General features: G+C 34.8%; 2 protein-coding genes across 2 annotated transcripts; both read left to right on the top strand.

Moving 5' to 3' along the window:
- The first annotated feature begins 7,984 nt into the window (after nucleotides 1–7,984).
- LOC110710242 lies at nucleotides 7,985–9,328 on the top strand. Its single transcript, XM_021888516.1, has 2 exons — nucleotides 7,985–8,626; nucleotides 8,723–9,328. The coding sequence occupies exons 1-2, from the start codon at nucleotides 7,985–7,987 to the stop codon at nucleotides 9,326–9,328; spliced, it is 1,248 nt and encodes a 415-aa protein (XP_021744208.1).
- A 622-nt stretch (nucleotides 9,329–9,950) lies between these two features.
- LOC110710133 (protein arginine N-methyltransferase 1.5-like) lies at nucleotides 9,951–26,773 on the top strand. Its single transcript, XM_021888387.1, has 23 exons — nucleotides 9,951–10,231; nucleotides 13,927–14,044; nucleotides 15,195–15,304; nucleotides 16,038–16,127; nucleotides 16,207–16,269; nucleotides 17,254–17,345; nucleotides 17,452–17,527; nucleotides 17,607–17,693; nucleotides 17,808–17,880; nucleotides 18,889–18,980; nucleotides 19,075–19,110; nucleotides 19,256–19,324; nucleotides 20,972–21,040; nucleotides 21,299–21,352; nucleotides 22,336–22,410; nucleotides 23,084–23,176; nucleotides 23,258–23,361; nucleotides 23,506–23,554; nucleotides 23,638–23,724; nucleotides 23,972–24,077; nucleotides 24,597–24,684; nucleotides 25,983–26,076; nucleotides 26,166–26,773. Exons 1-23 carry the CDS (start codon nucleotides 10,100–10,102, stop codon nucleotides 26,247–26,249), a joined length of 1,941 nt encoding a protein of 646 aa, XP_021744079.1. The 5' UTR covers nucleotides 9,951–10,099; the 3' UTR covers nucleotides 26,250–26,773.
- Nucleotides 26,774–27,105: the final 332 nt, after the last annotated feature.

The following is a 27,105-nucleotide window of genomic DNA, read 5'->3' on the forward strand; positions in this document are numbered from 1 at the left end:
TCATCCCCTCCAAACTCATCTCCTCAACCAACTCACAACCCTCCACAAACTACCACAAGAATGGCTACGCGCCTACAACATGGCATAACTAAACCCATCCACAAACTTAATCTCAATGTCGAGGTGCATGATACCTCAATTCCGAAGAACATTACTCAAGCGCTCAAGAGGTCGGTTTGGCGAAAGGCCATGGAAACCGAAATCCACGCACTGTTGAAAAACAATACGTGGTCCCTTGGTGCCTTCCTCCCCCTCCCAAAATGTAGTAGGGTGTAAATGGGTGTTTCGCATTAAACATGACAAACATGGTGCCATCACCCAACACAAAGCTCGCCTAGTGGCTCGTGGCTTCACGCAGCGTGTAGGCATTGACTACGATGAAACGTTCAGCCCCGTAATCAAACCCACCACAGTTCGTCTTGTCCTGTCCCTAGCCGTCTCTCACGGTTGGCCGTTACGCCAACTAGACATCAACAATGCCTTTCTCCAAGGCACCCTTACTGATGACGTCTACACTGTTCAACCACCAGGCTTTGTCAACCCTAAATCTCCCACTCATGTTTGTAAGCTCAACAAAGCCCTATACGGTTTAAAACAAGCTCCACGAGCTTGGTACACCGAACTCCGTCATCATCTTCTTCAAATAGGCTTCCGCAATGCCATCTCAGACTCATCCCTATTCACCCTCTTTACAGAAAATGCCACAGTATATCTTCTTGTGTATGTCGATGATATAATCCTCACTAGCAATAACCCTCAATTTCTTGAAACCTTCATCACCACCTTGTCATCTCGCTTCTCCCTAAAAGATCTTGGAGTCTTATCTTACTTCCTAGGTGTCGAGGTTCTCCCTCACACCCAAGGCCTCTTCTTGAGCTAAACCTGTTACATAAACGACATATTGTCCAAAGCAAACATGGAACACTCCAAACCCACCTCCACACCTTTGGTTGTTCACCCTCCACTCACTACCACAGGAAAACCACTCTCGGATCCTGTTCAATATCGTGCGCTAATTGGGAGTCTTCAATATCTAAGTCTCACTCGCCCCGATGTTGCCTTCTCAGTAAATAAATTAGCCCAATATATGCACGCCCCTACTGCTTTACACATGCAATCGCTTCATCGTCTTCTTCGTTACCTCAATGGCACTTCTCACATGGGAATTGTCATACACAAAAATTCACCGCAAACACTCCATGCATTCTCTGATGCTGACTGGGCAAGAGATGTAGATGACTATATTTCTACTACGGCCTACATTGTCTATCTTGGAAAGAATCCAATCTCATGGTCGTCAAGGAAACAGAAAACACGTGCAAAATCATCTACAGAGGCTGAGTATAGGGCCGTAGCTGCTGCATCTGCTGAGATACTATGGATTCGAAACTTGCTCTATGAGCTTCGGCATCCCCTAACATCCACTCCGGTTGTTTACTGTGACAATGCAGGTGCTACATATGTCTGTGCTAATCCTGTTTTCCATTCTCGTATGAAACACCTCGCCTTAGACTATCATTTTGTCCGAGAGAATGTACAAGCTGACAAGCTGCGTGTAGCATACATTTCCACGAAAGATCAATTGGCTGATGTCCTAACCAAACCACTGCCAAGGTTGACATTCACAACTCTAGTCAACAAAATCGGTCTATCCTTTCTACAGCCCGTTTTGAGGGGGCGTGATAAGAATTGAATCTCACCAATCCTTGAGTTACGGTGTAGTACAGCAAGCATAGGATAATTATTGTTAGCTTAAGAATATTATCCAAGATCTTGTACATATCTTTTGTTTCTTGTGCATATCCTATTTCTCTTGTACTCCTATAAATATATCTTTGTACGATACTTTGAAATTAATGAAAAAAACATTATCAAATTATTTCTCCTTATACACAACTTTAATTTTAAAGGGTATAATTATCAAAACACTATTTATAAGAGTTATCTCAAACTTTTTAAAAGGTAGGGAAGAAAAAACCAAAAAAAAAAAAAAAAAAAAAAAAGCCAAAAAGCTATGATGGTTAAAACAAAAGGAAAAAAAAATGTTACACATGTGATTTGCATATATATATATATATATATATATATATATATATATATATATATATATATATATATATATATATATATAGTTAGACATTTTAAAGGATATAGTTGGCACAACACTATTAATAAAAGTTTGGTTAAACTTTTAACAAGGTAAGGATAGGGAAATCAATCACAAATTGTAAGAGTAATTAGGACTTTAAGAGAATGGAACTCACCTCAATTAAGAATGTCGCTCATATATAATGAATAATTAGTGTGTCGTCCGGGCGTTGCACCGGTTGTACTTTAATTAAACCTTGTGATTATATGTTTTTAATATTTTTGGTGTTTTTTTTTTACCTTTTTTTAATAATCATTGTGATGTGCAATTATATACATTTACTTTTATATTTATAACATGGTTGCTAATTTGCTTAGATGGTTAAATTACCATCTTTCCTATAAGAGGTTGGATGTTTGAATCTCTTTATCCTTATTTTTAATAGGGAGTAATAGTGATGTGGCATAATGATTAAAGTTGATTGGGTGGTGATGTGGCATAAGGAGAGATTTAGTAGGTGTGGCATAATGAGAGATTTAGTAGGTGACATGGCATAATGAGAGATTGAATAGGTGATTTGGAGTTCTACGTGACACATAAACTTTGTTAGGAACGTCTTTTAATCTATAATAATAAATAAATAAATAAACTAGTGTTTAACTCGGGCAATCCCCGGGTCATACGTTATATATTATTGTTTTATAGTTTTCTTGGATTATACTTATATAGATGAATTTGTCAGGCCTTTCGTCCCCAGGAGGTATGAGGTAATAGTTACATTGAATACTTATTGAGTTTATTCTTTGAGTATCTTAAATTTTTTTTAAATTGAACCCTATGCTTTTCACTTATATACTTTTATTTTTTACATATTGATAATATGGTTGGTAATTGGTTTAGATGGTTAAATAGTCATACTTCTTATAAGAGGTTGGGTGTTCAAATCTCTTTAACCTTATTAAATAACAACCTCTAACATCATACTTTCTCTAAATTGTACACATGTCAACTTGTGGTAAAAATTTCTCGTCTAAATCAATTGCTGACATCATATCCTTAGTAGTATTTTTTTTATCATTATTTTAACCTTAGATTATTATATTATATATAATCTAATACTCCATATACTAAATTGGATTTTTTTTTTAAGGGAATTTTCCCTCCTAAAATTCTTTTTTTTTTTTTTTTTTTTTTTTGTGAAAGCATTAATTTGCCTAGGAAATTCATAATATTTATTTATCAATATAATTTTTTTTAATACTATTATTACAATTGACTATTGTATTATACTTTATATTTCTCTATAAACTTCTATATTTCAAGTATCAATAATTTAAAAAAACCGAGCATGACTCGAGTATTATCTAGTATGTTAGTATAGATATACGACCTAGTTAATGACATGACGTCCAAAAATGTGAAGGGGGTCGTATTAGGTATTACTATCAATTACTATTAGTTTTAAGTCTAGCACCTACCAGACCAGGCTACCAGTCAGCAACCATGCACGTGTGACATGATAGATATGCATAGGATTAATCCTTCATTAACCTTGAAAATATTTAATTAAGGATTTTAATCAAACAATTAAACAGAATTTGAGGACTAATATGTTGGCATGTAGTGGGGACACTTGCCACCTCTCAGTGACGGATCATCACAACTTTCTTATGAGGGGCCAAATAAACCAATATCTAAACTTTATATAGAGATAGACAACAAGTACTAATAAATTAATAACCTTACTAATTCTAACTTTTGTTAATAATTAATTAAAAAATTATAAATAGTTAAAGCAATGTATTTATTGATAAAAAAGGAGCTAATAATTAACTATCCCAAATTTAAAAAAGTAAAATCAATACTTGCATAATATACATAATTAGCATTAATTTTTTTTAACTATAAAAAAATAAACAATTTGATATAGATAATAACAAATACTTTTAACAAAAAAAAAAAAAAAAAAAAAAAAAAAAAAAAAAAAAAACTAATAGGAGTACTTGTATCTCGTACTACAATACTCTAGTATTTACAAGTCTAGAGAGATGTTGGGCACTATACAATGAAATACACTGATGTGATATATTGTGAAAGTAGTGTGAAACAATCAATTAAAATAATAGACACTGAAATTTGTGCCAAATAAAAAATAATAATAAAGTAAATAAATAAGAACTAAATCAAGTAAGTTTGGATTTTGATGTAAAAAGCTACATTCTAATTAAGTGGGTCTTCCTTTCCTTCTTGCCTATAAAAAATAATGGGTCTTTCTTTAAATTTACTGAATAAAAAAAAAAATTGGGCCAAATTCTAAGGGGGCAGACTCCTACCCGCCCCTTAGAAGGTCCGCCCCTGCCACCTCTACATTGCACATGTTAATAAAATGGATAAAGAGGCTTCTAGTTCTAACTTTGTTTGTAGAGAAGGGAAGGGATTTTGGTTTTTTTTTTTTTTTTTTATTATTTTTTTTGGTCTTTTAATTAAATTTAAATGTGGAGTATTAAAAATGAGTTTAGAGACAAGTGTCATGTAAAATTCCTAGGGTAAGCTTTGTCTTGTAGATTTGTTTAACTCCATAATCATAGTTCCTTAGTTTCGTATTGATCTTCCTAGGGAATTTTGGCTTTTTTTTTTTTTTTGGCCTTTTAATTAAATCTAAATGTAGGACTCATGCTATATCTACACTTCAAGTCTAACGGGCTCTTGTGTGAGAGGGAGGATAGAATATATTAAAACATATTCCTGGGTCTCAATCATAAGTTTAAGCTTTTGATTGAGACGGTCCACTAATATTGACAACATAACTAATCTCTATCCACTACTAATTGACATTTACTAGCTCCGAGCTCGCTACTCTAAAAGATACTTGCTACTCGATCACTACAAGGTATCGCTACCGTTAGTTTTGCCAAATATAGCCCTAATCAGAGTCCTTGTTACTAAAAAAATAAAGTTGAGTACTCTGCATGCAAATAATGACATAGGACAGGACATTTCATTAAAACAAAGGCAATGTCTCTTGGTTGAGGAAGTGATAAAGTGGTATAGTTATATACGTCATAGCATGTAATATCGTAAGGTACCAATGAGTTGCGAAATGTACCATCGATAGTGGAATAGTATTATAAACGGTTATAATAGTGTTAAAGATTGTTACAATGGTATACTTTTGAAACTAATATATATACTATTACTTTTATTAGGTTGTGAAATCGTGCCATTGATAGTATAATGATATTAACCTGTTATAATGGTACTAAAATAACTAATAAATTTATAAAATATGATCCCATCACCTATTACTATTTTAATAAATTACCATTATACCCTTATTATATACCAACAAATAATAGTAATACTCCCTTGAGAATTCCACCCGTTCTATTTCATTGTATTATACCAAGCAAAGCTTGGTGGAGTTAGTGGGGAACTCACTTTGTAATTTTGAGGTCACACGTTCGAGTTCCACTAACTACAAAATGCTTGGGAGTAGGGGGATTTCCTTACTTCCCCTCTACTCTCAAGCGTTGACCTGCGGAGTTGGACTGGTTAAACCTGTGAGAGGTGTCGATTCACTAGGGTCCTTTATCTTACTTTTTTTTTTTTTTTAGTTTACTTTATGTTGAAGGGCCCTATGTGTGTTGGAGCTGTGATGCGGTGGCTAATTCAAATACCTTTTAGTTACAATTGACAAATTGATAAGATAATCACCTGAAAGTTCTTTTAGGGTACACTTGTAAAGTACATATTCCAAGCAATCAATTATAAGTGCATCCAAAATACGTGTTTATAGCTAACCATTCATACAAGAATTTGTGAGTGTGCTGTGTGACAACTATTTTTACAATCTTCAGGATTACACCCAACAATATGGAGTATTTTAATTTTGTCAAAAATAGTTTTTAGTAAGAAAGTGGACAATTTGTGCTAAATGTCATATTGTCAAGTTCGTGTCAATAGTATAAACAGTTTAAAGCTTAAATAATTTTCTCAATAATCATTTGACAACTAAATTTTTGAGAAAGTTAAATTTTTTATGGTGTATTCAAGGATAAGATTCACCTTTAAGAAAAAAATATTATTAGAGTAAATAAATAAGTGGTTAAGTTAAGTCTTTGTATACGTTTCATGAAATCTTAAAGCTCATATCATTTTTTTGTAATTTGCTCAATAATCATTTGTCTACTAAATTCTGTATTTTATTGAAAAATACTTGTTGTGTACTTAAGGATAAGATGCATCCTTAGCTCTCACGTTTAACAAAAACAATTAAATAATTGTGGTATGCTGGATTGCTTTAAGCCTTTGTGGGTGTTTCATGAAAGTGCAAATTATCTCAAATTAATGTTTAAAGGGAATTGTTTTTGAATAATATTAGAAATTATTATTCATATATGGTTTATTTTATAAATAATAAGACTAATTATGTTCGATGTCTATTTGGAACTGTTTAGTTTATACTACTCTGTATTTATTATTTATAATCCCCAACAAACCTCATTTTTATGATACTGTTTAAAATTATCTGCTGATTAAACTGATACACTTAAAAAAAAAAGGAGGGAGTAATACATATATAAGTGAACTTGGTTGTAACATAATTTGGTTAGAAATCTCGTTGACGAACATTTTCTTTTGATTTCACATACACATACAACTTTTTAGGCATGATGCAGATTGTTCATATAGGACATGAATGCATCACGCACACTGTACACTCCACACAATTAAATTGTTCATCTCGAGGATTTCCAAAAAAAATCCCAAATTGAAAAGAAAAAAAAATCTTTATCACAAATCCTAACTTGTTCAAAACCTGGCCATAAATTAGATATTCTAGATTATATATACTCGTAGAATGTATTAAAAACTTACTACCACAACAAAGAAATGGAGTTATATCGTTTACACTCATTAATCTATTAAAAAATTTTGTATTACTCGTTATGTTTTAGATCACTTCGAATTTTTTTACTTAAGGTCAATTATTGTCGTGAATATGATGAATTATTAGAGCTCTACCAATGGTGGGCTAAAAATATGCTCATCGGCATATTTGTGAGCAAGAAAGGAGAAATAAGGGTTACAATGGTGGGCTGAAATGACAAAGCCCGTGGGCAAGTGTTAAAATGCCCAAGTCTTGGGCAGAATTTATGATGAACAGTGCAAGCGTGGGCCTTACTTAAATCAGAATAAAAAAAAAAGTATTTCTGGACTGACGCGCAGAGCTTCGGCGAATGGGAAAGCAACACGTGGCAGGCTGCAGCGAATTAACCAATCAGAAAATAGAGTCGTTACACAACGGTTATATATATTAAATCTGATTTTCTGAAAATTCTATTTATTAAAAAAAAAATTACCAATGGTCATAAAATTTAATTCTCTATAAATAGACATGCATTTTGGTATATTTTGGCATAATTTCATACATAACAAAAATCCTCCATATTCTTTATTTTTCTAAATATTCCGAAATTAGAAGAAGATTTTTGCTGTATTTTACCGATGTTCAGATAAATATTAATTTTTTTTTACAAGTTGTATTCTGATTTTCCAATATTGAATGACAAGTTGTTTAACAAGTTGATTTCAATTGTCATCGTTACCGACATAATTGCATTCACTTTTTTCATTGTGTAGTCACTTTTTTCTGAATTCACTTTGTCAGAATACTTTAACTTTTTGTCATTGTTACCGACATAATTGCACTCAAGATTTGTCATTGTCAACTAGCATAGTATACCTATTCCGTGGCTGAAAATTTGATTCCTTCAATTGGTGTGGTCATTCAGATTTGCAACCACATATTCATTTGATATATTTGCTATATATAGTAAGCATGACACATATCCACAACCACACCAATTCAGAAAGTTACATTATTAATACAAGATGTATTCCAAACCATCATCAAGTTCAAGTTCAAGTTCATCTTCTTCAAATATTGAAGAATATGATCAACTCGTTGATGAACTCTTCACATTCCAACCCCCAACTTTCCTCATGCCCCAAACACAATCCCAACCCACTACGGAAACACCCAGATGGGTTACAAATAGAAGAGATAGGGAAATGGGACATGCCAGACTGTTTAATGATTATTTTTCCGATAATCCTGTGTACAACACCAACCAATTTAGAAGAAGATTTCGAATGCAACGACCTTTGTTTTTACGTATAATGAACAAGGTCGTTGAAGGTGATGTTTACTTCCAGCAGCGTAGGGATGCAGCTGGAAGGTTAGGCTTATCACCTCTGCAAAAATGCATAGTCGCGATAAGAATGTTAGCCTACGGCTTGGTTGCAGACGCCGTGGATGAATACGTTCAAATCAGTCAGTCAACCGCTCGAGTTGCCCTTCAACGTTTTTGTGCTGGGGTCATTGATCAGTTCGGAACCGAGTACCTGCGAAACCCTACAACTGATGATTTGGCCCGAATACTGCATCAAAATGAACTGCGTGGTTTTCCAGGCATGATAGGCAGCATTGATTACATGCATTGGGAATGGAAGAACTGTCCAACGACTTGGAAAGCGCAGTACGCCGGTAGAAATAAGAAAGCAAAGCTAATACTAGAAGCTGTTGCGGATTAGGATTTATGGATCTGGCATTCCTTCTTTGGTATTTCCGGATCTTGTAATGATCTTAAAGTGTTGTACCGTTCACCAGTGTTCGATGAGGTTCTGCATGGTCGAGCTCCTCCGGTAAACTTTACAGTTAACGGCCATGAATACAACATGGCTTATTACTTAGCCGACGACATTTATCCAAAGTGGGCAACTTTTATTCAAGGTATCACACACCCTCAAGTTCAGAAGGATAAAATGTTCGCTGACCACCAGGCTGCTGCTCGGAAGGACGTTGAAAGAGCTTTCGGTGTTTTGCAAGCTCGATTTGCAATAATACGAAAACCGTCACTGGCGTACGATGAGGACATACTGCGGGACATAATGAAAGCATGTATCATTATGCACAACATGATTGTTGAAGATGAGCGCCACAACTACACTCGAGCCGAAGTTCTGAGAAGCTTCTACGAAGAAGATCAACAAGATTTACCAACAGCATCAATGTCTACAACGCCACCGTTTGAATTCAACATAGGCCGACCTACCAACTTTGACTTTAACTCATTTCTACAACGAAATGCTTCCCTCCGTGATAGAGAAACTCATCTATCTCTGAAAAGTGATTTAGTCGAACATATTTGGTTACAATACGGGCCAACTAATTAGGGAAAAATTAGCACGACTTAAATAAGGCCAACTACTATGGCCTACCTACTTTTCCGTTCGCAGTCGTATTTTTTTTAATGTTTTGTTTATTTTATTCCCTAACTTTAATTATGCATGACGTTTCAAATGTAATCGGTTTTTAGTACTGCACCGCTTTTTAAAATAAATAAAAACATTTACGAAATTTTTAGCGTTTTGTTACAATTATTTCATCTAACGTACATAATTTAACGACATATATTACCGATAAAAATGACACAAATAAAAAAAATAAGTTACACAAATTTAGACTAGTTTTTATTTATTTGGAGTAATATTGTTAAAATATAAATGAAATTAATAAATAAAAAAGTGTTGTGTAGAAGAGAGAAAGTAATGGTGGGGTATTGAAAAAGTAAGAGAGAAAGAGTGGTGGACAAGCATTATTTTTGCTCACCAGTGGGAGAGAAATTGTGAAAAAAATTGCCAATGGACAAAACTGATTTGTTAAGAGAGAAAGTGGGTAGAGAAATATTCCACCACGAAAATGGTGTTAGTGATAATTTTTCCGCCCGCCGATAGTTTCAATGACTTGACATTGTTCAGACGGTCCCACTCAACAACCCAAGCAATTGTCTGAACCATAACCCATGTGCTCTTAACTCCAAAACCCTAAATCATTCTCATTTCATCTTCATTTAAACCCTAACCCCTCCCAAAACCCTACTTTCTTCCCCCCTTTCTTCTTCTCCTCTCTCTACTTTCTCTCTCTTCCCCAATCGGCAGAAGAAGATGCCGCTTGGTGAAAGAAATGGCGACAAAGAATCCCGCTATTGCGGCGTTGAAACTGACTTCAGCAATGACATGCCGCAGCTTCTTGAGTATAGCATTAAAGGCGGATTCGACTTCGTTCTTGCTACTTTGGTTCGTATGAATTTCCCACATTTTTTCGTTTTATATTCATCCATTTTGATTTTTGAATTGTGGGTTTTATTTGATTTGATTGTTTTTTTGATTTGGTGACTAAATTAGCTGTTCACATTTTAATCTATATGTGTATAGTCAGTCAGTCACCTAAATTGATTTGATTTATGGCAGCTAAGAAGTTATTATACTTTTAATCATCAATGTGGGGTTTTATTTCACTTTGGTGGGCTGTTATATAGCTATATTTTGATGTACATTGCTGGGATTGAATCTCGGTTATTGCTGATTTGTTGTTGTTCAATGTAATGACAATTAATGGGTTATCATGAACGAAATGTTCGGTAATCTTAAATTGTTGAGTAGTAGACTAGGGTGCACACCGGTTCTTGCGTAACTACTTAGCTGCCGGGCTGCTATTACTTTGTATCTAAACCGACCTTGTATATTGTTAGTAGCAAATTACACTGGTATATGGGTTATTCGAACGTAGGAAGTATATATTATATTGAGAGTTCAGTGTGATTGGTGGAGGAGGATTGATTTAGTTTTGTGCCCTTTAACAAGTTAGTAAATGGCGTATATTGGAAAAATGTTACGTTATGTTGAGATTATTATGACATTATCCCACAATTCCCATCAAAGGATACCATCGGTGAATAGGAGCTTTTGGGCTGTCTTAGCTACTCAGTGTGGTTTCTGATGAGAACCTTGCTTTAAATGGCATTTGGCAGATGTTAAGAAATTTTAAACGATTGGAGATAATTAGTCAAGATAATGGCAAATTTCATAAGCTCATTTACCCTGTTCTCACAAATTCTTATAGATTCAAAATAAAAAGTCTTTTTGCTTTATGCAACCCCTTGTTTTAGCTCCTTTATCTTCATGAGGCTGTTTCTGCTTTTGAAGGATTATTCAAGTTCTAGCCTTGAGGTAGTCATTATTAGTGGTTGTTCTTTGGGCATAAGGCTTCAAAAGTTGGTATTAAAGGATGGTTAAAGATGTTTGTGGTGAATGATCAGCTAGCCACATCTGGATGTGTGAATATTCAGTAAGTCACTTAAATGGACATGGTTATGGCAGAAATCTGTGCTGAATTATTTGGGTGTTACATTTTACATTCACCTATCTATTTCCTTGAGCTACATTTTCTTAGTACTGCTAATAAGGGTTGAATAGGCTTGAGGTACATTGACAAAGGTGAAAGTCAATATGGAACAATGTATAAAAAAAGCTCAAGGCGTGCTGAAGCGATAAGGGTTATGCAGAGGCGCGCCTCAGTGCTCCTCTTTGAAGTGAGGCGCACTATATAAACAGTTAAAAAAATTGGCAGAAATTTGCTTCAGGTGTGCCTCGTGTGCCTAATTAAAAACGCCTCGCCCATGCCAAAATAAGCGCTTACCCCCTACTGCCTTGCGCCTCAGCGCCTAGGCGCGCTTTTTCAAACACTGATATGGAACAATTAAAAAGAAATGGGAAGTCTTAGTGTATACTGTCAAGGTATATTTCTTATTAGTCTTAACTTGAAGATGATTAAAGATTTTAATGATAAAAAAGAAGATAAAGACTGTATACTAATTCGTCAGATGAAAAATAAGATCTAGTAATTTAAAGTGTAGACCTTGCTAATCTGATCCCACCCTAAAACCCAAACTCTGCTCGAAATCACTTGTCTTGACTTGGCCCAACTTGATAGGACAATAATTGTGTATAATAAAGATTAAATTATCACAATAAGCCTAATGCAATAGAATTGATATGACCTGATTGACTCAAGCCCCCCAAAAAAGAAAATCACCTTATTATGACCCGAAATCTGATTTCACTTAAGTGGAATAAAATTCTATAAGTGGATTCCAATTTCAGATTATTCAGCTCGTTATGTCATATATACTCTCCTTTAGCATATATTTTATACTGTTGTAGGGTATTGTTACCTTCTTTTGTCTGTTATAGACTATACAAGTAAATCAAGTTTGACTGTTTGCTTTCTTATGGAGGCATATAGTCAAACTTTTATATGGTGACTAATTAGCCAGTCACATGTCAGCTGAATGGTTGATTTTGTGTGGTTGGTCAGTAAGCTCACCGATAGCATCAAGATGATAAAGCCAATATAGTGAAGTTGGTATAAGCAAAGCTTCACTTTCTGCCTATCATCAACATTTGTATTTTGCCTTTTCTTTTGAAAAATTAATTGAATTCTAAACATTGAAAAAGATTGCCGCACATGTTTGTGTCATTAGATCTTCTTGTAAAATTTGTCTCATGAGCTTAATTACTTGATTTCATCTTGACTATTTAAAGCATTTAAAAAACATGTGTGAGTGTGCGCTTTTCTATTATTGCACTCTTAGTTAGTACAGTAAATGAAGTCTGACTGTTTGCATTCTTATAAAAGCTTATAGTTATTCTTGGATGTGGTGGCTAATTAGCCAGCCACATATCAACTAAATGGTTGTTTTCATGTGTGGTTGGTCAGTAAGCTCACCAATAGTATCTAGTTGATAAAGCCAAAATAGTGAAGTTGGAATAAGCTAAGCTTCACTTTCTGCCTATCATTAACATTATTAATATTTTTAAAAATAAAAATCAATTGAACTCTAAACCATTAAAATTAATGTTGCACATGTTTGTGTCGTTAGTCTCTTGTGTAATTGTCTCATGTATTTTATCACTTGATTTCACCTATTTAATTTTTTAAAGCATTAGGATAAAAACGCATATAACTAGCCCGATTGTAGGAAATTCTATTGCTGCTCTTGTAGCACAAGTAAATGAAGTATGACAATATGCTTTTTTACGATCTGGTGGCTAATTAGTCAGTCACATATCAACTGAATGGTTGTTTTCATGCGTGTTCGGTCAGTAAGCTCACCAATAGCATCAAGATGATATAGCCAATATAGTGAAGCTGTTGGTATAAGCTAAACTTCACTTTCTGCCTATCGTTGACATTATTATTATTATTGTTTTTTGAAAAATCAGTTCAGCTCTAAACCTTGAAAATTAACGTTGCTCATGTTTGTGTCATTATTCTCTTGTGTACATATGTTTCATGAGCTTTATCACTCGATTTCATCTATTTTATTGTTTAAAGCGTCAAGGAGTAAATATGTATGAGTTTATGGATTTCTATTGGATCTGGTGGCTAATTAGCCAGTCACATATCAGCGGAATGGTTGTTTTCATGTGTGGTTGGTCAGTAAGCTCACCAATAGTATCTAGATGATGATGTAAGCAGTACAGTGAAGCTGTTATAACTTTTTAAGCAAAGCTTCGCTTCCTTTCTATCAACAACATTAATATTTGTTTTTCTTTTGAAAAGTCAATTGAGTTCTAAACCTTGAAAAAATAAAGATGCTGCACATGTTTGTTATTAGTTTCTCTTGTATATATGTCACTCACTTGATCTAATCTGCTTCCCCAACCCCCCCCCCCCCCCCCCCACCCCCTTTTCTTTCAATTTTTTTTTTGAAACATTAGGGAAAACATGTACGACTCTCTAACGTTGATTTAACAGTATGTTAAAATAATTTGTTGCATTTTCCTTGAGGGGAAATTTACTTAAGACGCCTTTAAATTTTATTATAATTACACAGCAAAGTATATAATCAGATCTGGCTTTGATTGGTATTCTGTTTACTTTCTTGCTCATTTTGTTTGAAAAGTAACCCTCTAATTTGATTCTGTAGGTTGATCCTGCATACCGGCCAAGCCTGGAAAGTAGTAACAATCTGAAATCTGGTGCCCTGCCAGTAGCTGGGTCAGACTTGGTTTTAAGCCCTGCTAAGTGGAGTAGTCATGTTGTTGGTATGAATCTTTTTTTTTTTTTTTTTATTATCATAATGATTGTGTTTGCATTATTTTCTGTAATTTTATTTGTAAATTCACTCACGTTTATGAGGTTTATCTTAAGTCAATAGCAAAGTTGTTTATGGAGAAACTTAGGCATATAGGTTAAGCATCATTCTAAGTGTCTTCTCTTATTTGCTTGATTTTCATATGAAGCTATTCTTTTGTTGGCTTCATATTGAATTTGGAGGAAGGCAGAATGGGTATAAGATTTTATTAATGTTTCAAATATTCTATGATATGGATCTATGCCTGCAGCATTTGTCATCTAGATGTTAATCTTTATTTCAGAGTCACATTTAAGTTATTTCTCCCTCTGTTTCAGGATTTCATAATTGAAAACAGTACCCTAATTAGAGATTTCTATATTTGAGTAGTAATAGTGTATTTTTAGCAGAGTAGTACATTTAGTGCATAGTTTGATTATAAGCATTTGAGGTACTTTTGAAACATCAATAATAATTTAGCTAAATTATGGGGTCCAATTGATAGTTTGATACATCATTTGAAAGTGATGATTACATCAACTATGTTGCAATGTCAGGAAATAATCATTATTTTCCTGAATAGCAGTAGATTATGAGTGAATATCTGATGGTAGGGAATGAGGATGGACCCATTGACTTTATAGTGTGGGGATGTTAGTCATGGGACATAGTGATTTTTTTACTGTAGATGATTAAGGGCTAGCATAATAATTTGTTAAGGGGTTTCTTTGTATGCATCTAATGTTCACATACCCTATCGGTTGTGGGAACCTCTTTATTGGAAGTGTGGTAATGTTGAATTTGTTAGAAAAATGTTACTATTATTTCCAATTGGATGGGTTATAATATTAATATCTGCTATTAAATCATTGTCACTTCAACATTTTATTCTGTGGAGATTATCTGTTTTTTGTATTGGACTGTGATTAGATTTCTAAATAGTTCTGATTACTTATTTCGATTTAGAAAATCTTGCCATGTTATTTTAACAAGATGTCAATTCAGTAATGTGATATTGCTGTTTTCAAGTCTTCATGTTCAATCTTGTATTGAAGCCAATGTTGTCTGTTGTTGTGGATCTGCTTAAAAATCATAAATACCTAAATCTGTCTTTATGATAGGAAAAATCAGCTCATGGATTGACTTGGATTCCGATGATGAAATTCTTAGGAGAGATTCTGAGATCTGTCTGAAGCAAGAAGTTGCTTGGGCTTCCCATCTCTCGCTACAGGTTTGTGAATGTGCCCCAATCCTTTGTGCGTGCATGTGTGTATGTATTTCAGATGCCTGAGTTTGACCTAAATGTCTTCTGATTCATGTCTGCGTATTATTATGGAAAAGCTCCCTTCTGTAAAAAAAATTACATGCTGCAATTTTTTCCCTAATTATCATTTGTCTATCATGATTGTCGAAGCTGCACAGCATATTTGATATATGCTACTAGCAGTACTGAGATCTGAAATGATAAAAATAGTGGATGTCTTTACGTCTTAAAAAGAATTGATCTTTTTTTACTCTAGAGAATTTTCCAGACATTCAGTACCTCGCTATATAAGCATAAAGTTGTGGCATTGATTTGTTCACTAAGCTGTTGTCTATTAACGTAGGATGAATTTGATCACACACTTCGTTCTAAAGGTTTGCTCATGACTTCTTGAGTATAAATGGTCAAACAATTGTTTTGAATGTCAATTGTTTATTACCAAGACGAGAAAAGATTCTACATTCTTTTACTGTGTTCTGTCTTTGTTTGCTTGTTATTTCTTCCCTGTTTGCTTTTTCTAGGACAAGAAGCTCATTATATGATCTAGCCTTTCCCTTCATCAATCAAATCTCTTTTGTTGTCTTACTAAACAGGCTTTGACAAAGTAGTAATGATTGTTGATTCGAAATTTGTTTATTATGATGTTTATTTCCCTTACAAAAGGAAAACTTTTGGTGTTGAATCTTTACACGTTTAACAGGCATGCCTTCTTCCAGTCCCTAAGGGTCAGTCATGTGCCAATTATTCAAGATGTGTGAATCAGATTCTGCAAAGCTCAAACAACATGCAGGTAACTTTTTGAAGATCTTTCTGTTGTGAAATATCATCTACATATCTTATTTAACCTTCTTATCAATGTTTTACTACAGTTGTGGCTCAGAATTCCTTTGAGAAAGCACGAAGACGGTGACCCTATGGATGATCAATCATTAGTAAGTGATGCCCTATATTCTCCTCCATTTTATTGCACTGCATTGGAGAGGAGTGTTTGGTAGTAAGTAGATGGAGATATAAGTGTTGGTTGGATCTAATTTGTAAATCTGATTAGTCAATTTACTCATTTGTAGGAGGAGTGTATTGAAGCACTTTTGATGAAAAGATAAAATTATAGAACTCATATACCCCTTAGAATATTGATTATTTACCTTACTCAACATTGAAAGAAGATACACTCATGCCCTTAGGTTTTAGTTTTTCTTTCCACAACTGACTTTTCAGCTGGGTTGTCAAAGATTGATGGAATGAAGACTAGAGGATAGGCTGAAAAGGAAATATGAATTTCTATTTTTGACATTCGGTGGGAAGTTTGAAGATAATTTGGAACAAAGAGACTCAAGAGAGTATTAAATTTACAGAATCTGCTATAATGCTGGTCAAATCTCCTATAATAATATGCTATCTGCTAATTGCCAAGACCCAACAGGTCAAGGTCGGAATTGACTGGTTTATAAATTAGTGTGTAACTTAAAAAAGGCATTGGATGTAATTGTTAATTCAACAGTCTGAAAATGTTGCATACTTCATGTGAAGACTCAAAACCTTCTTTTCTTGAATAAGAGTACAAGAGAGTGTTGACAAAGCTGTATGTGCGCTGAAATTTATATTAGGTTTGAGTAGTTGTTGTCGATTTGTCGTAACGTAACTGACGTTAGACTTCCTCACATGCAAATTGTTGAGTTGAGTGTGCCATAGCTTGTTTTCGACTTATCGTTACCAAGGTTGGACTTTCTCATATGCAAATTGAGTTTGATGTGTCTGAGCTGAGCGTACCTGGAAACTAATTAGATGAAAAATGAGTTCCCAGTGAAGTATTGAAATATCTTTTTGATTCTTTTGAGAAGACTTAGTGTCCTTACTACTGTTACTAGTGCAATTGTAGAACTTTTCACTTAGCCCTTGTCTTACCTCCAATACAGGGCGGAGATCCTATTGATTCTTGGGAGACATGGAATTCATTTCGTCTTCTTTGTGAACATAACAGCCAACTCTCAGTTGCGCTTGATGTCCTGTAAGTTACATGCCCCATTTTGACCGAGTGTCATGATTGATAAATGATGCACTAGAATTTTGTTGAGCTTTTTTTTTTTTTTTTTTTTTTTTATTTGTCACATCAGGGGTTCCCTTCCATCTACAAATTCTTTGGGTCGCTGGATTGGAGAGCCGGTACGAGCAGCTATTATTCATACTAATGTAAGTTTAGTGGATTTCTTCTTAACTGTTTTACCTGTGTATTGTTTGCATTTTCACTGTGATGTTTGCTTGTTGACAGTCTTTTCTTACAAATGCTCGTGGGCACCCTTGCTTATCAAAGCGTCATCAGAAGCTACTCACACAGTTCTTCAACCATTCAGTACAGGTAGTTCCCTGAATTCATTTGAGTGATTCTGGTTATATAGCCTTCAATTCTTGTGGCATCTCTTTTAATGGTTGCTTTTACCCATTTCTGGCTGTATTTGAAACTTATGACCAGGTAGTCATTTCTGGAGGATTGGCACACCCTGTTTCTATAAAATCACTGGAATCAGCTACTAATGATGTTAACAGTGAGTTTCTGAATTTGGTTGCAGATGGTTTAGCCTTTTGCTTTATAACACATTGTGCTTGTGAGGCATAGGGCAAAACATAAAAATGGTTGTAATTGTCAATGTATTTTATGCAATGGTTTCAAAAACTGACATCTTTCTAATCTTCAAAGGTCTCAGATTTTGGAGAGCCAAATAATCAGGTTTTTTTTTTTTTCTTTTTTTTTTTGAGAGTTGATTAATCAGGATACTTTTTCAAATTCAACTAGTATATGGAACCGGGCAATGCCTTGGGTCATTACATCGGGTTGACATTAAAATACTACATAAGTTTTAATTCATGACAATATTTTGTAATTAAATTTGTTATTCATATTGTCATTCACTAAATATTAATATTTTGCACACAAAAAATAATCTAAAGTATGACATAGTTCGGTGGTAAGACACTTAGTTTTACAATTAGAGATTGCATGTTCGAATCTTGTGGGAAACTTTTTTGTTAAAAATTGATGACATTTGACATGCAATGAAAAACATATGGAGGAGAGCGTCATGTGGCACGTATACTTTTTTTAGAACGCCTTTTAATATATAGTATAGATTGTGAACGACTTTCTCTTCTCTTAAGAAAAGAGACTTCTAAGCATTTCTGAATATAAGGGTTAGTGAATTTTTTTTAATTTTTTTTTTATTCATTCCATTTGGTGGTATAGGTATGTCCTAATTTAGTGATGGATTGTGGTGGGTCTCATCACTCGTATAATGACCATTGTTATAGCTTTTTTCTGATAATCTTGTTTTTGTTTCTGACGAGTCAATCGCCTTATTTACTTAGCAATAGCTCTTTGTGTGGATTTAATATAAAAGCCTTTGCTATTTTCTTTGTTTTTGATCCAATTCTGTATGAATTTCCCATGACACTGAAACTGATGCTTTGGGTGTACATTGAAATCTAATAATTCACTTCTAACTTTTATTTCTTGGTTTTAATATTTTTCGTCTTGACTTATGATAGCTTTCTCTTAGGTGATGTAGGGCATCCTTTGAGAGCATACTTGTACTATATTGGTTATCTTTACCAAAAGATGGATCCACTCCCTGAACAGGAGCTCTATGAGGTAGTGCATCAGTTTGATTCAGTGTCTGAATGTTAGTTCTCAAAATTGTGAAGGTTTAAGTGCTCTAATCTGTTCTTTCTCTTTCTTATTGCAGCTTAGCTACAGGGACTTTTTGCAGAGTCCATTGCAGGTAACTTCTGCGCATTCCGTGTTGCATTTTAAGTTGGTTAACATAACATCTCTGATTTCATATAGGTTAGAGGCCTTAGAGCAATCATTACTTGTTTCTTTTTTTTTTCTTTGCATGGCTGTATTACTCATGTTGCTGTTTGCAGCCTCTCATGGATAACTTGGAGGCGCAAACATACGAGACATTTGAAAAGGATACAGTAAAGTATCTTCAGGTGATACTTTGTTGTCGTTGTTTACGTTATAGTCTATAATCTACATGTATAAGCTTCCGTTATTGTTGATAAGTTTGTTGCTGTAGTCGCTGCCCATTTATTGATCCAGTAGCCGCTTTGCTTGATGACTATCATTCTTGCCAAGCAATGCTATCATTCTTGATGACAATCATTTGGCACTGATATATGAGAAGTAACCAGTTTTGTAATTTCATTCTGTCTATACTTTGCTAATTTTTTATTTGGGAACCCTTTGGCTGACTAGATTTGGAAACTTATATATTTTATTTTCAATTGGAGTCTTCAAATTTAGATTTTGTAGGGAATTTTGAGTTTCTGGCTGGTATGTGTTGAGGTTGCCCAAATCAATGTATGATGTTTGCTTAACAAAATTTAGATGTTGATACCATTGAGTCCCAATCCTAGAAAACCCATTTGATGTGTGCTCAATAAGATTAGGAAATTGATCCGGTGAGGCCCCCACTCCTAGGAAGCCCGGGCATTTGTTTTTCATACCATATGAACAACATGTCTTTCTTAAACTTTATAAAGGATGATAACAATGACTATCTCATCACCCACAACCATCAGCATTGTCGCTATTGCCTCCTCTTCTCCCCCTAGTTGCCGCTTCCTCTATCCAGCATTTCCATACTTGTTGCTCTCTTTCTCCCACCATAATCGCCACTGTGCATTGCAATAATCACTACCGTGACTGATGGAAAGGTGCATCAACTTTTATTCTTTTCAATCTGTATCAATAATTGTTTTTCACCACATAATATCTAGTCTGGAAGTTAAGTAGGAAAAAGCCAAAGAGCAGCTTTCCAATGGTTCATGATCAGGAGGACAAAAAGGTGATGTGGGGGGGGGGGGGAGTGTGATTGATTTTAAGGGAGTATAGAAGAGAAAAACGTACGATAGAGGGAGGAGGATGAAAAGAGATAATAATGGAGGGAAGATTTGGAGGAGAAAGGTGAGAGAGATGAAAGGTGGGTTGCCGCGCGGGGGGGGGGGGGGGTAATGAGGAGAGTGAAGATTGCTTTGGAGGAATAATAGGAGAGAAAGAAGTGTAATTAAAGGATGGAGGGGTTGGAGGAGAAAGAGGAGAGAGATGAATGGTAAATTTTGGTAGAAAAGAGAGTGAAAAATGGAAGCTAAGAGGCCACGATGAAGGTGGGGAGAGAGAGGCTGTTTTGGGGAGTAGGAGTGTGTCTAAGAGGAAAAAGGTTGGTTGAAGGAAGGGGATTATAGGTGTTGAGGTGGGGATGGAGGGGGGTTTTACTAAATTTTTGGTATTGAGCAGTGTATAAGAAACCTCAATGTGCACTAAGGTGATGGGGGTCCTGTTGCACGACTAAAGTGTGGAGGCGCTAGGCGCCTAGTTTTTTTTTTTTTTTTTAAAAGGGGCTCCATCCCAATTGCCTAGCGCCTCCACGCCTTAGTCGTGCTTTTTCATACACTGGTATTGAGTTTAAAAATTATCCATTTAACACATGGGTTTGACTTCTATCCCCGGAGGCAAACTAAGAAGGCCTTAGTTTATGCTTTACTTTTATACAAATTATATACTTGTATTATATTTGACAACTCTATTTGGGCCGAGGGAGTATGTATACTCATGTGCTGATGACTTTTCTTGGGCAGTACCAAAGGGCGGTCGGTAAAGCTTTGCTGGACAGGATTCCTGATGAGAAAGCATCGAGTGTAACCTCTGTAAGTGATCATGTTTCAGTGACTTGTTAATGACATTACCTTCTCACTTTGTGTGATATACGAAGTATAGTTTATCACCAAAAAAAAAAAAAAAAAAAAAAAAAAATTAAAAATATGTATGTGTAATATCTTTGCTTTCTGTGCTGGATGCTAGCATTCTGAATTACTTATGTGCTCATGTGCCATTTTTTTCCTCTCTATCATGCATCCAGTTGGACTGTGACATTATTTATGGTTATCTAAATTTATTGTTGGCAGGTTTTGATGGTCGTTGGAGCTGGAAGGGGGCCTCTTGTCAGAGCATCTTTAGAGGTTTGTCTGGATATGTTTCTAGTTGATAGTTTATTTATGTTCTGATTGCAGAAGGGGTATGTTTTTTTGTAATATTCAAACTTATTTTCCGCAAACTCCGAGCTCGACATATGCTTTAATGTGATATTAAAGATAGCAATGATATCACAAACTGTTAGTGTTTTTATTCACAATTCTTTTAATCTGTGCATCAAAGTTATAGAGGTAGTTATCTTCCTCCGTTCTTTTTTTAGTTGACATGTTTTGACTTTTGACACTATTCACATTCTCTACTTTGACTAGCTTTTGTAATTTATAGTTATGATAAAACATATTCATGTGGGATCTTGTTATAGTTGCCTCGATGTATGTTTTTTATAATATCAACTGAAAATTTTAATTATTGATGGTTAGAGATATTAATCATTGAACTTATGCGCTAGCAAACGTGACAAAATAAACGCGTCAACTAAAAAATGGACGAAGCATATTAGAGATATATATGGGTGGACATACATTATCATTGAGGAATTTAGAGGGACAAACGATATCACAATCAGGAAGTATTTTTATTCACCATTCTTCTACCCTGTGCATCACGGGTATAAAGATAGATTATAAATCAGAGTTAATTGTTTTGGACAAAGCGTTATCACTTGATGTGACTTTCCTAGTAACATTCGTGAGTATAGATGCTTTAGAGTGCACTCTGGCTACAATTGTGCTTATAAATGATTCACATTTACTTTTTCTTAAAAAGTATTACATGCAAAAAAAAATCGTGAGCTACTGTATCCAGTCATTTATGACAAATGCTTCAAAACTTGCCTAGCTATTTCAGATAGCCTGTTAAATTTGGTGTCTACTGAACATATGGGTTCCTTAATTCTAATATTGGTCAGTAGTTCTTGATATGCCTTGATTTTAGATTTTTTTTTATAATTTTTTACATTAAGATTATTCTGTACCACTTTATTAATTTTTCTTATTTGTTTTGAACATAGGCAGCTAAAGAAACAGGCAGAACTTTAAAAGTTTATGCTGTGGAGAAAAATCCTAATGCTGTGATAACTCTTCATGTAAGTTGCATTTAGTTGTTCAAGCTTGTTACAGTCATCTGCCTAATTTTATCTGTTGTTTTTGTAAATAATCTTCTCTGTTTTGGAATTTTTGATCGGAGGTAGGACTCAACCATTTAACAAGTTTCTTCTGTTTTCTTAAAAGTTGATATACTGGGATTTGATAACTGAAATAAGGTGTATGTGATTCTTGCTGTCTACCTTGTTGCTTAGCTTTGTAAAGTTGGACTTCATCATACCACTTAGCTTCATAGATACCACTTAACATGTTGCAACTTATGAGAGCTGTGCCATCCTACATGTGGTGTTCTATGCTTTTTCTTTACAAAGAGAATTTCATATAATTTAACTTTGATGTATATGAGGCTATTTGCTACTCCTACCTTAGATTAATTGCAGTGCTGCACTGGTTTGACCAGTGCCATATCTTATGTTCAAAATTGTGATTCAACTAGAGGCATATTCCTACTGAGATTACATGTAAATTAAGTGCCATTGTAGTTTTTGTAGACATATTTTTTCTGCTGCAGAGAGTGTATTGGACTTTTATATTATTGCATCAATGTCTATCTCTATTCTTCGTTCAACTGTACATTGAATTTGCTTGTAGGAAATAGCAAGTTGAGAACAGCTCTGAATGATTATTGTTATTTGTTTTCTTTTTTTAATCCAGAGCCTGATTAAACTTGAAGGATGGGAGAATATTGTTACCATAGTGTCTAGTGACATGCGTCATTGGGATGCCCCTGAGAAAGCTGACATTTTGGTAAGTTTTCTGTCTAAATGTCATTCAAAATTCTGTTCATGTATTCTTGTTATTTACTCTGCTCTACTATGTTGGTTTTAGGTTAGTGAGCTGCTGGGTTCTTTTGGTGATAATGAACTTTCTCCTGAGTGTCTTGATGGGGCTCTAAGATTTCTGAAGCCAGATGGCATCTCTATCCCATCATCGTATGTATCAGATACTAAATTTTGCCTCGCTTGATTTGGCAACTGATTTTGTTTAGTTTTAAATTGTCATCAAATTGTTGCTGCTAAAATTTAAGGTGTAGCTAGGATTTTAACATTTGTTGATTGCATTCCTTTTTCACTCAGGTACACGAGCTTTTTCCAACCCATCACAAGCACCAAGTTGTATAATGATGTATGTACCTTTGGCATACTAGTCTGACTTTGTCAATTTCCTTCCCATCATCTAACTTGACTTCCCTTTTGTTTCTGTTGTAGGTTAAAGCACATAAAGATCTAGTGCACTTTGAAACTCCTTATGTGGTAAAATTACACAAAGTAGCAAGGCTTGCTCCATGTCAGCCAGTAAGTCCCTTCCCTCAAATCCACTTACCCACTCCCCTGGGCCGAAAAAAAAGGATGAAAATGATATAGATTCCCACCGGGGGAAAAAAAAAAAAAAAAGCCCTTACCTTTTTGTGAGCTTGGATCCTTTCTGTCCTGTCTTTATTTTGCTAGTGAAATTCTTTTAATTAACTCTCTTGATATCCATAGCTGTGCTGGTAGATTGATTGTTCTTGAGTAACAATATTTACTTGTTTGTCACTTACAGGTCTTTACTTTTGTCCATCCCGAGTACTCTCCAAGCAATGATAATCAACGTTATACGAAACTGAAGTTCGAGATACCTGAAGACACTGGGTCAACATTGGTTCATGGTATGCCTAATTGCCAATTTACAGTTATGGTGAATGAAATAGTAGAATCAAGAGTTTAAAATTGTAATCTGGAAGATTAGCTAGCTCTGTTGTTAATTTACCTAATAAGATTGTTTTGAATACTAGGTTTATGTTGGTGCTTGATATAGTTACCATTTTACGTCTAATTAATTTGTATCTGTTTTCATCAAGGGACCAGAAAAATAGTTATTCTATTATAATTTTTTTAAAAAATGTATATATATAAAAAAAAAAAAAAAAAAAAAAAAAAAGCTTTACAGATTTGTTTGTAAGCTGAGATTTGATTTTTAATTTGTATAGTTAGTAGTTACAAGTACGGTCTCAATCCTCATTTTCAGTAGATGACAACTATGTTCAGAATGCATATGTAACCATGTGGACACCATTAAATTTACATGTTGGATTCTTCAGTGCTTTCTTTTCCATTCAATATTCATTTCTTTGTTTTATTCAAAGGAAATTTTATTAAAGAGCTTTGCTGTCTATTTTGCTTGCCAGGGTTCGCTGGGTACTTTGATGCTACTCTCTACAAAGATGTACATCTTGGTATAGAACCAACAATGCCAACACCAAATATGTTTAGCTGGTATGTGCTGTAGCTCTCTTTCCAGTTATGTTCCGAGTTTTGCTCTTAAGCATCGACCCCCTCTCCCACTTCTCCCCCAACTAAAAGAGGAAATACAAGTTTATCTCCATGATAAACAAATTTTGTTTAACACGGGCACAAAAGTGTAATTTTTGCGATGAAAATGGGTAAAACCGCTACTTGAGGTAGCGGTTTTGCCTTAAAACTGCTTATACCAAAACCGCTACTTGAGCAAAACTGCTACTTGAGGTAGCGGTTTTACTCCGTGATAAACGAAATTTGTTTATCACGGAGATTAACTGGGGCAACCTCCAACTAAAAATACTGTCATTGTCAGACAATAATGCTAGGTCAGGATTTGTGTGGCAAAATATTGATGGCCTAAATATAGCTAGGGATTTCATTGGGGTCTTTAAATATTCTATTTCTTGTACTCCATATGGTATTCTAATTTAGAAAAGGTTTTAAGTTGGAGACAGCCGATGTTCAATGTAGTATTTCACAAGGGAGTAAGAAAATACAATGTAGTATTACTTGCTGTTATGCTAAAGTAATGTGAAGTATATGGTGCCGTTTTAAATTTTTCTTTGGCTTTTATGGTCAACTGTTGCAGTTTTATACTTCCTCCGTTCTTTTAATATCGCATCACTTGCCTTTTAGGGAAGTTTCGCAAATATGCATCACTTCCGTTTTGATAATATGATTCAGAGGGGGTGCTTGCCTCTTTACGACCTCTGATTGCTATGTTTCAATGTGATTTATGTGTTTTAGTTTCCATTGTCTTATTAAAGTGGGAGACTTTCTGTGTTGTGTGCGTGATTTGGGTACGGTTGCATGATAAAAAGAGATGAGGTGCTGGGTGTAGGTTTTAAAATAAAATGAATGGATAAACTGCTTAACCATTTGTCTCAGACTTTGTCTCTCTGTTGGCCTTTTCCATTTCCACCCCCTTGCCCATTTAGATTGTCTAGTTACTGACTGAATTTCCTATCGTTTCAAAATTAACTTCACTTTTTATATTGTAGTATCTCAAGAACTTCATTTTGTATTTTCATGATCTTCCCTTGTCTTTAATATACCCTCTTGCAATTTTTATTTTACGAGTTGAATCTATTCCTAATTTTTGTGCCAATCTTAAAGTGGGAATTCATGGGAATATGGGACAGGACACAGGAGTAGTATTTGCATGTATTATGCATCAGTCGTTCCAGCACCACGAGTTTCAAGTTTTGTAACTACTGTAGCCAAAGTTCGGCATTGAAGTCTGCTTAATGATGTTCTGCTTCTCTCTTGTCTAGGTTTCCTATCTTCTTCCCATTAAGGGCACCAGTGTGCGTGCGTCCAGGAGTCCCTCTAGAAGTTCATATTTGGCGATGTTCGGGCTCAACAAAGGTACCCCCCCTCCCCCTCTTCCCTCCCTTCCCCCTGACATCACTAAATTTCAACTGAGCTGAGCTGAGTTGGCTTTCAATTGGATGCAGGTTTGGTATGAGTGGTGTGTTGCTTCTCCTTCCTCATCACCCATCCATAATAGCAAAGGGCGTTCATACTGGGTTGGTCTTTGATTTGTCAACCCTGTAAATCTAGCTTTCAAAAGGGCACAAGCTTTCTGGAGCGAAACATTGAAAGCATGTACCATTTCATCAGAAAGGCAGTGACTTGCAGCTAACTCTAGTCTTCCAAGATGTGATCTAGTTGTCAGGCACCAAGCACCTGATTTGATTCATGTAGGAAGAAACCATCTTATATCTGCAGTGAAAGAGACGTATAAAGGTCAAAAGCTTTCGCCACAAGTCTTACATGAGCAGAGGTGGAATTTGTGTTCCTGCAAACCACACTAGGATGTGTTAGGTTTTCATGAGCAGATAAGTTGCGGTTGTACTCAGAAAGCTTTATACATATAATTTTCTTTATATTTTGTGCTACATTGAAAGCATTGTGCATTCATTCTTTCAAGTTTTTGTAGCATATTAGTGTTGTATTATAGAAACATAGGGAGTAATGGTAAAATTCCTATTAGATCTCGTTAATCATTTCATCCTATTTCAATGTTCATCTTTGCAAAGGAAATTTGACTGTGTTTATTAAATGTTGGTGATCATAAAGTGCTAGAATGCTGGGAACTTAGGATTGATATCAAAATATTCATCCAGTCATTTGGCTTCCGTGACTTCTCGAAAACAATTTACCTGATTATCAAGCTGAGAAGTAAATGGTGACAATATCTTAAATTAAAACTATAATGCCCGTGCGATGCATAAGTTTATAAATCAAAATATCAATTCCGTAGGAAAAAAAACAAAGATAGTTTAGTTAGTAATAAAAGGCTCATTTACTAATGGTCGTCGATACAAAAAGAAAGGATTGTATTTGAATAGTATTTTATGTTATTTGTATCTCTTTTATTTTTTATAATATTAT

This window comes from Chenopodium quinoa, unplaced genomic scaffold, assembly GCF_001683475.1.
Source record: "Chenopodium quinoa cultivar QQ74 unplaced genomic scaffold, ASM168347v1, whole genome shotgun sequence".
NCBI lineage: Eukaryota > Viridiplantae > Streptophyta > Magnoliopsida > Caryophyllales > Amaranthaceae > Chenopodium > Chenopodium quinoa.